Source organism: Oxyura jamaicensis, chromosome 12 (assembly GCF_011077185.1).
Source record: "Oxyura jamaicensis isolate SHBP4307 breed ruddy duck chromosome 12, BPBGC_Ojam_1.0, whole genome shotgun sequence".
NCBI lineage: Eukaryota > Metazoa > Chordata > Aves > Anseriformes > Anatidae > Oxyura > Oxyura jamaicensis.
This window is the reverse complement of record NC_048904.1, coordinates 8,165,029-8,180,745: the sequence shown is the minus strand read 5'-3', so window position 1 is coordinate 8,180,745 and position 15,717 is coordinate 8,165,029. Positions and strand designations below refer to the sequence as shown.

Below are 15,717 nucleotides of genomic sequence, written 5' to 3'. Positions count from 1 at the left end.
AACTGAGAGTCTTTATTGTGTTTGATATAATGTCAGCTTTCATTACGCTCTGAGAATTACTGTGTTAAAGCACCAACCTTGCTGTAGAGCCATTCTGGCCGAAAGTAGAACAAGAAAATCATTCACAAAAAATGCGGGGCCGCGCTGTTCTCTCTTGAAAGGAGTGGACGTGCCTCGAGGGGCTCCTCTCACCCCGTCGGCGTGGGACGGACCGGGCGACCCGTGCAGGTGCCACGGGCACGCCAGCTGCCGGCTCTCCTCTGCGCCGCGCCACGCCGTGCCGTGCCGTGCCCCACGGGGCAGGGTGTCCTGGTACCCACGGGCGCTGCCGTCCCCGCGGTGCCCAGGAGGGGACAGGCAGGCGTGTCCTGGGCGAGCGCGGGCGGACGGGAGGTGCCGCATGGTGAAGGACGGTCGGCGAGGCGCGATCAGATAAAGCGTCGTCTTGGGGAGATGAGGGACGTGTTGACGGGTCACTTAAATATTTCCCCAGCTCTGTCAGAGAGGCAGAGGGAGGAAATTGCTTTAAAAAAAAAGATGCCACGGCAGATTATGATGGCTGTTTCCACCTGTCCTTGGGAACGAGTATGGTCTGCGCTGCTGAGTGCACTCAGGGGGCTTGCACGGAGGGGCCTGCGAGGGGAGACATGTTCTGGTGCATCCAACAGCCTGTGGTGGCTGCGCCAGGGAAAGATCCATCACAGCATGGAAAACGAACGGCAGCTGCGAATAATCCCTGTCCCTGCCTTGCCCTACACACCAGCAAGAGCAGCGCCAAGCGCCGGGGGCTGGCTTGCCTAGGAAAGGTGCATCTATAAGCAAATTCTGCTGTTATTTCTGCGTGCTTAATGGGTCAGGGACACAAAGAACTCTGTAAATATTTACTGCCCGTTATAAATGCTGATGGCAGTGGAAAGACCTGTGCGTGAGCAGAGCGGCTGGGGCTTTGCGGGCGCGCCGGCTCCCGTTGCTCTCCCCAGGCGCTGGTGGCACCAGCCCCAGGCCAGGAGGGCCGGGCTGTCCCCGGGTCCGAGCAGCCACCAAGCGCCGCCAGCTGGCCCGTGAGGCTCCGGCGTGTCCTGGGTCACGGCACGACCCATCCCCGTCCCCCGGCTCCGTCTTCCTCACCGCCCTCTGAGTTGCTCCTAGTGGCCTCGGAGGCAAACCGCTGCAGGATTTGGTTCTTCCCCAGCTAATTAAGTCTGGGAAGAGATTTCATGGCCACAGGGGTCACCCGTGCTGCTCGGCAAAATGAAACCCGTGGCTGGAGGGCTGAGAGGGACCAAAATCACTGCAGTGCAGCGGGAGCTACCTGCACAGCCTCGCTTAGGAGCCGCAGTGCCCCCAGGGCTTACCATTAGCAGAATGAGCCTTGTGAGACAGCAGCAAGAAATGCAGAGGAGGAGAGCAGATCCACGGGAGAAGGATTAGCCCGGTTAGCTCAGGTGATCTTAGAGAAAAGCTAGCAAGAAAGAGCTACGGAGCCCAGCATTAGCGCAGGTGTCAAAGGCTTCGACCGCTCTCTCAGCTGCTGCAGAAGTGAGGGTGGAGGCTCCAGTTTGCCCTAGGGAGCGTGGGGTGCCCAGCGTACCCGCTTCGACCAGGCACCGCTGCCCTGGGGAGCAGGCTGAGCCCATGGCGCGCCCTGCAAAGTGCCCAAAATGCCTCGTCCCTGTCGGGGCGGTGCCAGCCATCCCACGAACACGAGCTCCATCCAAGGCTTCTGCGGGGCTGCGGCAGCGCTGCGCGGGATGTGCACCACTTGCCACCTTGTCAGGATGGTAACACCGCGGCTTCAACCCTGCCGGGCTGCGGCGCTGCCATCAGAGCACTGACCTTTCTAATGTTATTTTTAGTTGCTGGAATTGTGAAAAAAAAGTCCTATTTCAGTGCCTGTGGAGGCTGGGGAGGAGGTGGTGCCCTCTCCCCATGGGCTTTCCAACGTGCTGGCACCGGAGCCTTTCCAGCCCTGGTCCTTGTCCTTGTGTTTCGGAGCTCAAACCTCATCTCTGAGCGCGTGGCACGGATCGCAGTGCTGGAACAGCATCCTCTCGAGCAGCTGGAGAGGAATCGGCTTGTAGCTCTCAAGCAGCTCACAGGCTGCTTTAATTAATTAGCTTCTCGTGTAGGGGCTGAGCTGGAGGAGTGGGAGCACTGGGGCTGTTCGGGAGGACCCAGGGGAGACACGCGGGGCCTGGGGTCCCCAGCGAGGTGCTGGCCCGGGGCAGCCCTGCAGCCTCATTCAGGAGGGGGACCCCAAAATGTGAGGGCTTGGTGCCAGCACCCTGCTTCCTGGGTGGCTTCACCAGCCTTTGCAGATTGCTCCGTGATTGCGCTTAACTCCCCAGGTAATTTCCACGTACCTGAAGACTAAAATTACCCCGTGCTTCTCCTGTAGCGATGCTCGCAGTGCCGTCACGCAGCTGCCGCGGGGGGATGACGGGGGAGCACACAGGCAGTGGTTAACCCAGTGCCTGCCTCCCTTTCACCAGTTCAAACCAGCAAAGTGCTCCTGCACAGGCTCATTTGCAAGAGGCAAAGGCTCTGCTTGGGGGCTCTCACCCCCAAATCCCTCAATATCTTCACCCACTTGTTTTCTTTATTGGTATTTATTCTGAAAGACTCCAGAAATACCAGTGCTATTTACACAGGCCGCGCGCTTGATTTAACGTGGACCAGAAGAGGAAGAAGAGAGGATTAGGTGAAGAAGAAGAGCGTGGCTTTAAAGGCAAATATGAGGGAGAGGAAACTGTGGGGCTCCCTGTTTCCCCTCGGGAGACACCGGCATCCCTGGGACGGCTGCGAGGGGCACCGGGATGGGGTTGTGGTGACGCTGGCTGTCCCACACGAGCTGTGTCACCTGCACAGACCTCGTCTGAGGCATGGAGCGGGGACAGGAGGGCACCCGACTGCTCCTGGCGTCATCAGTGCCATGGTTTAGGGCTCCCCAGCCATGGAGGAGGAGGTCCCTGCTCCCCACGTAGCAGTGACACCGGCCGGCTCTTCCCCTCACCACCACAGGGGCGGGGCCGCCGCGTGCCAGCGGGGAATGGAGCTTTTTGGAGGAGCCTACAGAAGATAAAATGAATAACAAAGCACCTTCTGGATGGCTGTTGTTAGCCACACTCACTTCTGATTAAAGATCATTAGACATGAAATTAGCTCGTTTGTGTTACGGGTCTCCCAGGGGTTCCTTTAATTACGGCGTGCAGATGGCCGCAGACCTGGGGGGACGCGGCGCAGGCAAGGGGCAGGGGCGTGCGCGGGGCCGCGGCGCGGCGAGGAGGGTGCCGGGAGGCCATCCAGAGAGAAATTAATTTTTTTCCCTCTTCTTGTTGTTGTAAACCCCTCAGCATTTCACAACAAATCACAGATAATTAATAAGTACATTCCCTTAATGACTAGGCTTTTTAATAGCAGAAATTGGAAGATGCTGCTTCGTGGGGTTTTTTTTTCACTTTCCCCTCTCGGCTCTTCTTTATTGCGGCAGTCGGAGCCGGAGGAGCTGCAGAGGGGGATGCTGAAGCCACCCTTGGCAGTCCCCATCCTGCTGGGGCGCCACCAGGAGCAGTGGGCCAGGGTGCTGAGCGTGCTGGGGACAGCCACTCGGCCACGCTGTCCCGGGTCCCCAGCACTGGTGGCACGGCCGCCACAGGCTTTCCTCCAGCAGCCACAAGGGGCTTTGCCCCAACCTCACTCCCCTCCTGGGTGGCTCAGCGATTTGCCCCGATCTCCGTAAGCTGGGTTTCCATCCTCCTTGGCTGCTCTGAGCACTGCTGGCTTTCCTCTTTAAATAATAGCACGGAGCGTCGCAGGGGAGAGGGGTGGTTGTGCGCGGCGGCCGCTGCGGGCTGCCGGAGCAGCAGACAGACGTGTCACCCCGCCATCGCCGCCTGCCTTCGCGCTCGCATCCCTGCACGCAGAAGAGAGCCCCCAAGTGCCCTTTAATTACCCCTTTTGATGGGAGATGAAATTCTGTTTTGACAGTATTACTGCTCTCTGAATTGCCTGCCTCTTTATGAATGTTATCAGCTGCCTCACGTCCTGGCAGGCAGGGAAGAGGAGTCTGAGCAGACCTTTCTGCCTAAATAGCTTCTAAACACCCCAAATTAACGGCGCGCATTTGCGTGGAAGTAAGGATGCTGCTCAGCACGGGAAGGAAGGGACGGCCACACCGCTGCGCTCCTCTGCCCGGCTCTGCCACAGCTCCCACAGCAGGACCGGAGCATCCCAGGTGCGGGGACACGCGCAGCCATGTGCCACACCGGTGGCACCGTCCCGGGGCTGTTTGGCCACGCAGGAGGCAGCCAGGTCCTGGGAGAGCAGGCACAGGACATGCAGAGTGCCAGCACTGTCCCCATGACAGCATGGGGCAGGCAGGACGGTGTCCCCCGCGGTGCGGTGGCTGGTGGAGGCACAGAGGGATGGGTGAGAGGGAACGGGGGCGGTGATGGGGACCCCCATGGGTCCATCCACGATGGGCACTAACCCAGCTCCCCTCTCTCTCTGCAGGAGGAAGACATCGAGTACTACGACTCCAAGGCAGACACGGAATACGTGAGTACCGTGAGTACCGTGAGTACCCCTGCTGCGCCGCGGGCACGGGCTCCTCCCTGTGATCCTCGCTGGGGCTATCCCACGCCGCTGGCGGGGCTGCCCAGGGGTCCCAAGCTCCGCGGTGGGCACAGCGCGGCCGTCCTCATCCATCTGTCCCCCGGTGCTGGGCCCAGGAGCAGCCGGGTGGGCAGGTCCCTCTGCTGCTGCTAAAGTTTCTAAAATTAAAGCTGGCATCTGAAATTCAAATGAAGAGCAAATCTTTAATTAGAGACCGAAGCTAATTCTCTGCCCCCCTCCCGGCACAGCCGTCCTGTGATTTCTGGCAATCAGGGCTTTAAATCCGCACCCAACAGCTCCGCTCTGCCTGTGCTCCCGAGGGGGCTGGCGTTTGCCCACGTCGCTCGCGCTGGTGGCACGCTGGGGGCATGGTGCTGCGCCGCAGGTGTGGGTCAGCAGGGCCAGATCCTGACTTGTGTTGTACGGGAGCAATGTCTGACCTGGGCTTGGGCAAGCCCAGGGGGTCTTGCATCCTCGCTCCATCCCACCGCAGCTGTCCCATGCGTTAAAGCAGATTTTGGGTCAAAGTGGAGAAAAAACTGGCTGGCACTCGAGGAGAGGGAGGGAGCAGGGAGGGCGGCAGCTCCAAGCCCAGGGGACACAGAGCAGGGCTGAGCCATCCGTCAGGCTGGGCAGGGCTTCTGCTGTCACTGCAGGGCAGGGGACAGGGGACCCGGATGTCCCTGCTGCCCACAGCTGGCCGCTGTCACCCGGCGCCAGATCCCTGCCAGTGCCACTGCTGCTGCCCAGTGAAACCCCAGCGAGTTTACTTCCAGCAAAGGTAACGGAGAGAAAAGGAGACGATGCTGAAATAAAAAAGGAGGGAGATGATACCAGAAGGTCTGAATCAAACTAAATAGCGGTCTTTCCGTCTTTTCTTTATTTTGCCTCAATTCTTATATTTAAATTGAGTAGGATCTTGCTGAAATGAAGTCAGTTCTGATAGACAATGCCTATTCAATGGAACTGGGACTCATTCACGAGCCTTACGCCACGTTTAGCAAGGGCGAGGAAGAAATGAGCTTCCTATTCATTTTGCTCGCGCTCGGCTCCACTATCTTCCTAAACAGATTTTGGATTTCATAGTGGTTCTTAACAACTGGGGTAGCAGAAAAATTTTCCTGGGGGACCACAAGGCTCTCCACATGTTTACAGAAGCAAAGTTTTCACTGCTTCTTCTTTCTTCGTGCTAGCAAGGGATGCAAAATATATCCGTGGAGAAGCGTTGAAATCAGCAGCCACTCTCGGCTGGGTATCACAGGCAGAACAACGCAGAAAGGAAGATATTTTCAGTTTTTATCGTTCTGCGTATGGCAGGGGATGATGCTGAAATCAGGCCAGCATCCTCGGGGATGTGCCGTTCTCTGCTGGAAGGGTTTCCCAGGCTGTAAAGTGGGGTTTCGCTGCTGCAGTTGCAGAGTTGTCCACGTGGCACAGCAGCACCCATCAGGGCCCGGCGTCTGCCCTTGGGGGGACATCTGTGCAAGCCCCAGCCCTCGTCCCCATCCCTGTCCCCTGCAGGACCGGTCCCCCTGCGGTGCCTTGGGGAGGTGGCAGGGCTGGAGGGGGTCTGCTGTGGCCACGCAGAGGGCTCGGAGTCATTTCTGTGCTGGGAAATGCAGCTTGGTGCCAGCTGAACATGCCCTTGGGGGAGCAGAATTCAGCACTTAAAGCAATTAGAAGTCCGCTCTTTTCCTTTTGTCGCCCTCTGAACGGAATATTTTCACTTCTCCAAGGCAGCAACCCGGTCTGCAGGGGGATGGAGGGCTGCAAAAAGAGAGGAGATAGGGCTTCTTGACCCCAAAATGTTTTGTTCCTATTTTGGTACGGAAAAAAAAAATATATAACTTGCATCAGGCAGAGATAAAAAGCAAGCAAAAAAATGTTTTTTGCCAGTCGAGAGCTAAAGCTGGGTTTTCCAGGCAGCTCTTCCTGCAGCAGCCCTCCTGCAGAACGACCCTGAGCCCTGCCCCATGTCCGGGTGCGGTGCCTGCGCTGGGGCTCGGCTCCACCACACCGTGCTCTCTCCTTCCTCAGTGGGACAGGGGGAGAAGATGGGATCAAAATCTCGTGGGGTGAGGTAAGGACAGGGAGATCGCTCACCAGTTACTGTCACAGGCAAAACAGACTGAGCGGAGGGACACCGATGGAATTTATTGCCAGTTGCGCGCAGACGAGAGCAGTGAGGGCCGAAGGCCAACCAAAACCACCTCCCTCGTCCTCCCTCTGCTGCCTCCCCCCAGCAGCAGGGAGCGGGGCTGCGGTCAGTCCCCAGCGCTGCGTCCCCGCCGCTCCCTCACGGTCACCGCCTGCCCTGCTCCTCGTGGGGTCCCTTCCCGAGCCCGTCCTGCGTGGGCTGCCCACAGCCCGCAGCTCTTGGAGCACTGCTTGATGTGGGCCCGCACCGCGGGGTCTGTCCGTCGGGAGCAAACGGCCCCAGCACGGGTCCCCCCCGGGGAAGGCTCCCCCCGGGCCTCCTGCTCCTGCGTGGGCTCCTCCACGGGCCGAGGCGTGGGGATCTGCCTCGCGTGGTGCCCGGGGGCTGCAGGGGTCAGCCTGCTCCACCATGGGCCTGTTCCTGGCACCCGGAGCACCCCCTGCCCGCCTTCCTCCCTCGCCCCTTGCCAGCCCCGGCACCGCAGCACCTCATGTCGGCTGCCCAGAGGGGAGGGAGGAGGGGGAACGAGCCCTGAAATGTCAGCAGCAGATGAAGGGTGTTGGAAAATTTAATCTTCCAACTTCCTCGACTCATGTGACATTTGGATTTCCTCCCGATAAGCTATCAGCCTGAGAAGTTTCTTTCTTTTGCCTTTTTTCTTTTTTTTTTTTTTTCCTTCCCCCCTCCCCCCCTTCTTCTCTCCTCTGGCTGGTAATTTAAAAATAAATGGTCTAGAAAGATCTCTAAACAGTACCTTTGGCAAAGATTAAAAAAAAAAGAGAGAAGGGGGATAGGGGAGCCGGCTAGCAGGAGCTGCTGATTGTTATTTATAACCTGTGCTGCTGTAGAAGCAGGAATGTGGCTGGAGAACGCGCTGCCTCTCTCCCTGGCATGAAATTGCTGGATTTCAGGAAAAGCCGAGGAATTTAAGATGGAGAAGGGCACTCCTGCACTTGCCTGGGGTCCCTCAGCCGGTGCCTTGGGCCTTGCTGTGGGACCAGAGGGCAGCCCCGCAGCCCCCACCTCGCTCCCTCCCCCCCTCCATCTCACCTCCCAGAATCCGTCCTTTCTGGCAAAAGTTAAAAAAAAACAAACCACCGCCTCATTTTCTCGCGCTGAGGACGAAACACTCCCGGGCCCCAGGAGGAGCAGCGCGTGCTGTCCCTGCCTCTCCTCCCCGCCACCTTGTGTGACCTTGGCGCTGCTCGGGGCCGGCGGTGGCCCCGGCCCGTGCGGAGCTGCGGGGCCTGCAGGCGACCCGCGGCCGCGTGCTCGGCCTGCTCATCAGCCCGGGCTGCCGCAGCGCCCGGAGATCCACATTTTGCTGTTTTTTTATGCGGATCAGGGGGAAATTTCCACAGGTGATGAGATATTTGGGGGGGAGCCGCCCTTGCTAGGGGCTGGGAGCGTGCGGGTAGGACCGGGGTACCCGGCAGGGCGAGGAGGGACGAGGCTGCGGGACCGAACCCACTGGCCGCATCAGCCGGGCGTTTGTCATCGGCGCTGACATTTAAGCAGCCATCATTAGCGGCGGTGCCTCGTTCCCATGGAGATGGACGGGGGCGTTCGCATCCGCCCGAGCTGCCTCGCGGAGGCATGGCGGGGCTGTGCCAGGTCATGCGCCCCGAACCCCAAATGGCAGCGGGGGCCGGTGGTGTCCTCCGAGGGCCGGCACGGCACGGCACAGCTAGAGCCATAACCGCAGCCCCGACAGCCCTTCCTCCCGCCCAGCCCCGGGAAAGCTTCGGGCAGTGCCCGGGCACCGCTCCTCTGTGCCCCCCATCCACCGGGAGCAGACGGAAAGGGAATCACCAGCGGTAAAATCCGGGGTAAAACCTGCACAAAGTGCCGGCTCCTGGGTGTTCCTCACTGATCTGGGGAACGTAGGGGGAGAAAAACCAGAAACTGTGGCTTTCCACCCAGCGCCTAAAGCGCTGGAGGTGCTGAAAGTTCCCAGCGCCGGGGCTCCTCGCGGAAGCAATAAATGCGTGTAATACTGATGCATTGCCAAAGAAAAGGTTTCTGTCAGGGTGTATCAAATAAGGCATTCAGATCTGTAGCATCTATTTATGTTCTGTTGGACGTATCGTAACATTTCAAAGATAAAATAGATGTTTTGGAGTCCTTGTGAAAGGTAATGATGAGAAATGCTGCAAAATCCGGCTAGGCACCCGCCGAGGTGCTCTCCGTTAAAGCGATGTAAATCCAGGAGAGCTTGAATCATTTTCTCCTTTGTTCTAATATCCCAGTTTAACGCGGGATTTCTTCCCCTGGCCCCATTCATGTGGTTTCCTTCGGCCCACACCAGCACCGAGGCGCTGCTGTCCCTGCCTGGGCTGGCGATGGCTTCGGGCAGCTTCACCTGGGCAGCGATGACCCCGTCCCAGGAGCCAAATTCCGCCTGGCTTCAACAGCGATATCTCAGTTGGGGTCAGGAGATTTATGGATAAAGGGTAAACGTAGCTCGGATAACGTCAGCTCGCCGGGGGTCTGCTGGCTGTATGGGTGTCAGTGATGCATGAAGTGTCCTACGTACAGATAGCTGCGTATTTGTCTCCGGGATCTATACATATGCCTCTTTACAGCTACATGAATGAGAGCAGCCAGACAGCACCGAACCTCGGAGAATACAAATTAGCCCCTCGGATGTGGGTGATAGAAGGGAATGGTGATAAACACGGGACCGGGAATTGTATCCAGGGGTTCCGGCTCTGGTGACATTGCGAATAAACACGACGGTGTGGGGGGAACAGCGGGGAACTGATGTTCCTGCAGGCGGGGGTGAGGCTGGGGGTCGCCAGGGCTCGGGAGGAGATATTTGGGTGGCAAAGCAGAGGTTCGGGTGCTGCAGGTGCCCCGGGGCAATGGCTTTGTTCAGCATTCGCCGCCTCCCTCCAAAGCCCGTTCTCAGCCCCTGAACGAGGCCCGGTGCGGGCAGGGACAGCGGGTGCTCGCAGCACGGAGAGCTGAGCCCCACGTCAGGAGCACGTTTGTGGCTGGACCCGCTCTCTGGGCATCACGCGACACGGCCGCGGCCTTTTTTCCAGCCAAGGGCACCAGGCGAGCTCTTCTGGGGCTTTGCGGTGGGTCAGGCAGCCGAGTTTGTTCCTTTTCTCAGGATTTACGTGAAATGGAGAGTGTAATCTGGATTTCAATCTCGGCGACGTCGCTCCGGGGAGGCAGAGCCGTCCCCTGCCTGCTGCTGGGCTCCCTCAGCCGTAATTGAGTTCAGCATCTTTCCGGGCGGCCGGCGGCCCCGCGGTCGCATCGGCTCTGCAGCGTGCTGACACTGCCGATGCATCTGCTGGAATTAAAAACCAAACCTTGCATATCAATCCTGTTATTCTCCCGAGCTGTGGCGAATGGTTTTGCCACCCTCGCAATGTCAGGGGAATGTCACCGCCTGGGCGTCCGTCCCGAGCTGTCACGGGGGAGGTGGCATCTCTGCGTGTCCTCCTGTGGCTCCAGCTCTTTTTGGGAAGATGCTGGTGGGAGAGCTGATGGCTCCAGGGAGCCCGAGGGGCAGCATCCTCATCCTCCTCCTCCTCCCGCCCTGAGCCTCTCACAGCCAGTTGCCAGCAGCCGTCCCAGTCGCTGTGCCCACGGCAGGGGTGCAGCAGCTCGGCAGGCTCAGGGCCGTCACCTTCCGCTGGCTTTCCCTGCCCCTGGCATGACGGCAGAGGTGATTTCTGCAGCTCTGTAGCGAGGCTGCTCCATCTCTTCCCCCTCCCTCCCGCCCATTGCCGTGACCCCGCTCCTGTCCTGCAGGCACAGGCCCGAGGTCCGCCCCGTGTCCCCAGGGGCACCTGTGGCTCGGGCAGGGGACGTCCCCGTGTGGCAGCACAGGGCCCCTCCGCTCGGTGCCAGCGGAGAGGAGCGGCCGTGGCGGAGGGAGCGCGCTCCAGCGCCGGCAGTGGGGAATTTGCCATCTCTCCACCATAATTAAATATTGTTTGCATTGCTTATTGACAGAGCGTTAAGCTGCACTGCGTTTTAATTTGTTCTTTGATAGTTGCCTTTTGCTGCTAATTGATTTTCAAGGCTTTTTTTTTTTTTTTTTTTTTTTTGCCCGGGTGGTTTTTTTCTGGTTTCAGACCTGCCGTGCTAGCAAGCCCGGTGCCAAGGCTAAGCCGAGCTCAGCTGCCCCAGCCGGCGCTGCCGCTCCGCGCGGGGTGGGCGGGTGCTGGCTTCGGGTGGGGGCGCCCCGCACACGTCCCCGGTGTCCCCACGCGCTCTGCTCCTTCCCCAGGACGATCCTGATGGAGAAGAGATCGAGCGGGAGAAGTCCAACTCCCTGAAGCTGGAGTTCACCGACGACGCCAACTTCAAGACCAAGGTTAACTACTCGTACGCCGCCGTGCAGATCCCCACGGACATCTACAAAGGCTGTGAGTGCCCTCCACCCGCTCGGCTCTGTGCTGCGAGGCTGGGCGCAGCCTCCATGGGGCCGGCTCTCGGTGCCACAGCCCTGGGGACCGTGTCCCCGGTGTCCCTGCCAGGCCCAGTGGCTCTCAGCCGCCGTCCCCCAGTGTTGGGGACCCGCTGGGTCCCTGCGCCGCAGCGGCTCCATGCTCAGTGCGGACCGAAGAGGTGCATCAGGCGTTAGGAGCTTTTGGAGAAGGGCTGGAAAGCAAAGGAGAAACTGTAATTGTGGTGTAAATCCCGCTGCGCCCACACGGCCAACGTGCGGCTGTGATCCTCCCCGTAGGAGCAGGCTCAGAGCAGGAGCCCGAGGCGATCAGAGGGACAGAGCAGCTCCGTGCTGGGAGCAGCTCCCGAGGCGGGGGCTCCCAGCTCCTAAAAGGAGATGGGGCTGAGCAGGGGGAACGGGGAGAAGCAGGAACGGGGGCATTCACTGGGTTCAGGCTGCTTTGGGCTGAGGCTTTGGAAGGGTAGGAAGGGCAGGTGAAATCCTGCAGGAAGGGCTATTGTAGAATGGGGTGGGCGTCCGCAGCCCCACGGCAGTGCCCCTGCGGCTCCCTGGGGACCCCAGAGGCCGTGCTGAGGTTGGTGGTCCAGCCCTGGAGGTGGGCAAGACGGGGGAGCGGTGTGCACCAGGGTGGCGGGGGGATGGAGGGATGAATGGATGCACGGACAGACGGATGGATGCATGAGGGGGTTGTGCAGGATGACACGGACATGCCACACCACCTTGTGGTCCTGGGCCAGGCTGGCGTGTCCCCACAGGGAGGTGACAATCACTGAGCTTCCAGAGCTCTCCCGCCTCTCCGTGCCGTGGTGGCACACGGTGACGGTCGGTCTGCATTTCCCTCTAGTGGCTGCTCTGCACAGAGCTGGGCAACGCTCCCGGCCGGACACCAGCCTCCCGCAGCCACTGGCCCCATCCTGCTCCCAGGCACAGACCCTGCTGCCAGGGGTGCCCACACGTCCCCCCACACGTCCCCGCACCCCCTCGCCTCCTCCCGGCCCCTCTCGGTGACAGTTGGTGAGGTGACAGGGGCCAGGGGCCGAGCTCATGCTTCTGTCCTGCATGTCCAGAGCCGCATCGGTGGAAAGGTTTCACCGCATCGGCATCACCGGATGAGAAATTGCAATCAGTTTTATTAGCTGGCCAGCACAGGCCGGGCAGCTAACGAAGCAAATCCCGAGAGCGGGGGGAGGCAGGGCTGGGATGGAATAGCCATTACCCCGAGCCCCCCGGGCCCCCCGCTCGCCGGCCGATGCAGTGCTGATGCCCGGCCAGAGCCACGCCAACCCCTGCCTGGCTGGGACACGACTCGGAGAGCAGCACAGGGCCACAGGTCTGCGGGGACGGCGGGTGGGCTGGGGACACCGGGGACACGTCCCCTCGGGGCCCGCTGGAGAGGCACTATCGCTGCCTGACACGCTGCTGAAAACCCTGCGGAGCCGCCCTCCGCCGTCACCCCTGGCTACACACACAAATTACATCCTATATGTCTTTTATTTACTGTGCCACTTTTAATTAAAGCCACAATCTCTCTCCAGCGGGGCGGGGCCGGGCTCACCCTGCTGGGGCCGGGGACGAGGTGGGGACGGGGACAGGAGGGCGCAGAGCAGCCGCACCGCGGAGCATCTCCAGCTCCGTGTCACCTGGGGTGGCAGCTCCGGCCTTCACACGGGGACAGGAGGAGTCCCAGGCTCCTTGCCCCGCGCACGGGGAGGGCTACAGGGGTCGTGTGTGCACAGGGGGGCGTGGGGGCCGTGGGTGGGAGACAGGACATAGAGGGGCTGTGTCCCTGGGTAAAGACTGAGTGTGCGCACAGATCCTGCGTAGGGGCTGTGTTTGTGCACGGGGATGATAACAGGGGTTGTGTGTGCACCGGGGGGTACGTATATATGTGCAGATATCGGGAGGCTGTATATGTATCTGTAGGAGTGCGTGAGCCTTTGTGGCTGCCCTCCCACGCAGAAGTCCCTGGGCTGTGGCCGTGTCCCAGCTGCGGTGGCCGTGCCCAGCCCCCTGCTGTGGGCACGCGGCAGCCTCCCGGTGGCACAAAGCACGGCAGGGCCGGCCCCCAGCCACGGAGCGGCTCCAGGGAACACAGCGCTGCGCGGCCCCGCGCTCGGAAATGGCTTGGGAGCTGGTGGCAGGAGGCATGTCTGGCTGGGGTGGTCAGCGGGATATGGGCACGCCGTGGGGCTCCCCAAGAGCTGGGGGTGCCAGGAGGGTCCCTTGCTGTCCCCACGTGGTGCCCAGCAGCCTCCCCGCTCTCCACCGGCCCCGTTTAATTAACCACGGGCGGAGGCTGCCGGCAGCTTATCTTCTGCTTTAATAGCTGAATAATTTAAAGCCTCTGTTTGCCGGCATCTTAATTGCTTTTGCGTCAGGTGCGGGGGCCAGCGGGAATGCAGAGCAGGGCCCGTCCGTGTCCCGCTGCTGGCTGTCCCTGCATGGTCCCAGGAGGCATTTGCTGGGAGGAGGGTGAGACCACGGAGGTGGCTGTCCCCTCCGTTGCTGAGCCCCACAAGGGGCAGGGGGGACGCTGCCAGGCCCCTCTGGGCTCCTTCTCAGGAAGGGGCGGAAGGGACACGCCGCGGTCCCCGTCCCCCAGCCGCCCGCTCTGTGCCTTGCAGCCACCGTCATCCTCAACGAGCTGAACTGGACGCAGGCGCTGGAGGACGTCTTCATCGAGAACCGCAAGGAGGACCCCTCCCTGCTCTGGCAGGTTTTCGGCAGCGCCACCGGCGTCACCCGCTACTACCCCGGTGCGTGGAGGGGGGGCGTCCCTCTGTCCCCAGGGTCCCCCCAGCGCGGGGACAGCGTCCCTGGGGAGATGGTAGCACCTCACTCACCGCCCGCCTTTTGCCCGCAGCCACCCCGTGGAGAGCCCCCAACAAGATCGACCTCTACGACGTGCGCAGACGGCCCTGGTAAGGGGACAAGAGCCGGGGAGGTAGGAAGGGCCCCCTGTCCCCCCTCCCTGCTGCCCCCCAGCACGCCAGACTCCGGCTCCGGGAGCAGCCAGCTCTGTCCAATTTTCATTTCACACATCGTTGGCATTGGAAAATGGATACAATAACACAGGCAGGGGCATCCAAGCCGCAGCTTTCATCTCCCGCTCCCCTCCCCTCTTCCAGCGCCGGGAAGGCAGAGGGAGATGGAGAGATAAATCCTTAGATCCAGATGAAGCAGGTAGAGCTGCCCCCTGCCCTGCGCCCCCCGTGGCCCCCCGCCGCCGCGGTGCGAACGCCCGTGCTTAGCCCACGAGCGGCGTTCCCGCAGCGCCCCGTTTAAACGGGGACGCGAGCGGCTCGCGAAGAGCCGAGCCAGAAGGACGGCGCGATAAACGCAGAGACAGAGCCAGCCGGTGCTGAAGCGATAGCTGCGAGCTCCGATTCAGCTGCGCACCGAGCTGAGCGTGACGGAGCCGCTCGCCATTAGCCCAGGTGGACGTGCCCGCGTGGCAGCGCCAAGTACCACGGAATCGTAGAGCGGCCGAGGCGAAGGGACCCACGGGGCCATCGAGCCCAGCTCCTGGGCTCCCAGAGGGCCACCCAAAAGATTATTGCTCTGCCCGCCTGTGGCGGGGGGCTCAGCGATGCCGGGGGTCCCCTGCTCCCCAAAAAGCACCCGTCCCCCTCAGTGCCCATCTGCGCCGTTTCCTCCACGTGTCCCTGGCAGCTCCTCAACATGGGCAGAGCACGGAGCTGGCGCATCCCGGCCGGAGCATCCCGCGGCCCCGTCGTGCCGAGCCCAGGTCACTGCCCCAGTGCTGGGCTTCGGGGACCGGGGCGTGCCTGCAGCCCTGGCACCCCGCTCCGCACAGGGTGCAGCCCCGGCCGGGCCCTCTCCTTGTCAGAAAATTAATGGAGCCCATTATTCGGGTTAATTATCTGTGATTTCTCTGCATTAATATTAACTGCTGTCTGCTGTGGCAGCCGTGGGGGCTGTTAGAGGAGGGCTGGGCGTGCTGGGGGTTGTGGATGAGAGGGGGGGCTAACGAGCTGCCCGGCTGGCCCCGTGCTCGCCCACCTGGCTGCAGAGCAGCGGCAGCACCCCTCGGGGTGGGGGCACCCCTTTGCTCCCCACCATTGCTCGGGGCTCTGGTGCAGCACGCAGCCCGCACCACATCCATGGGCACCCACCCTGAGAGCCCTCTGTGGGGCACGGCGGGTCCCCAGCTCCTGGTCCCCAGGTCCCCATGTCCCCAGTCCTGCCTCCAGCCCCTGTGGGGGCAGGCAGAGCCGTCGCATCGCCCAGGACCGCCAGCGCCGCTCGCTTTCCTTCCGCTCCCTTGATAAATGGCCCTATTAAATAAAGCCTTTTCCTGCGGAGCCCTGGGTATTAATCTGAGCGGGGCACCCGGAGATAAATGCGCTGCCACAACCCATTACGAGCAGCATCTTAGTTTGCGGGGAGCCCAGTGGGGGGAGCGGGCGGGCGCCGAGCCCCCAGCCCGGCTGCCCCCACCCAGCAGGGACCCCAGCACCACTGGGGAGGGCCCGGGGCTCAGGGGCAGCAG

General features: G+C 61.2%; 1 protein-coding gene across 5 annotated transcripts in view; it reads left to right on the top strand.

Annotated features, from left to right (window-relative positions):
• Nucleotides 1–15,717, top strand: part of CACNA2D2 (calcium voltage-gated channel auxiliary subunit alpha2delta 2) — a 180,604-nt gene that overhangs the window by 147,000 nt on the left and 17,887 nt on the right. For 3 of the 5 annotated variants that reach the window (XM_035337764.1, XM_035337761.1, XM_035337762.1), the window contains exons 5-8: nt 4,513–4,566; nt 11,022–11,160; nt 13,829–13,960; nt 14,068–14,125. In XM_035337764.1, the coding sequence (XP_035193655.1) occupies nt 4,513–4,566; nt 11,022–11,160; nt 13,829–13,960; nt 14,068–14,125 (383 nt within the window). The remainder of the gene's footprint in view (nt 1–4,512; nt 4,567–11,021; nt 11,161–13,828; nt 13,961–14,067; nt 14,126–15,717) is intronic. The other 2 variants (XM_035337765.1, XM_035337763.1) reach the window with 1 other exon arrangement.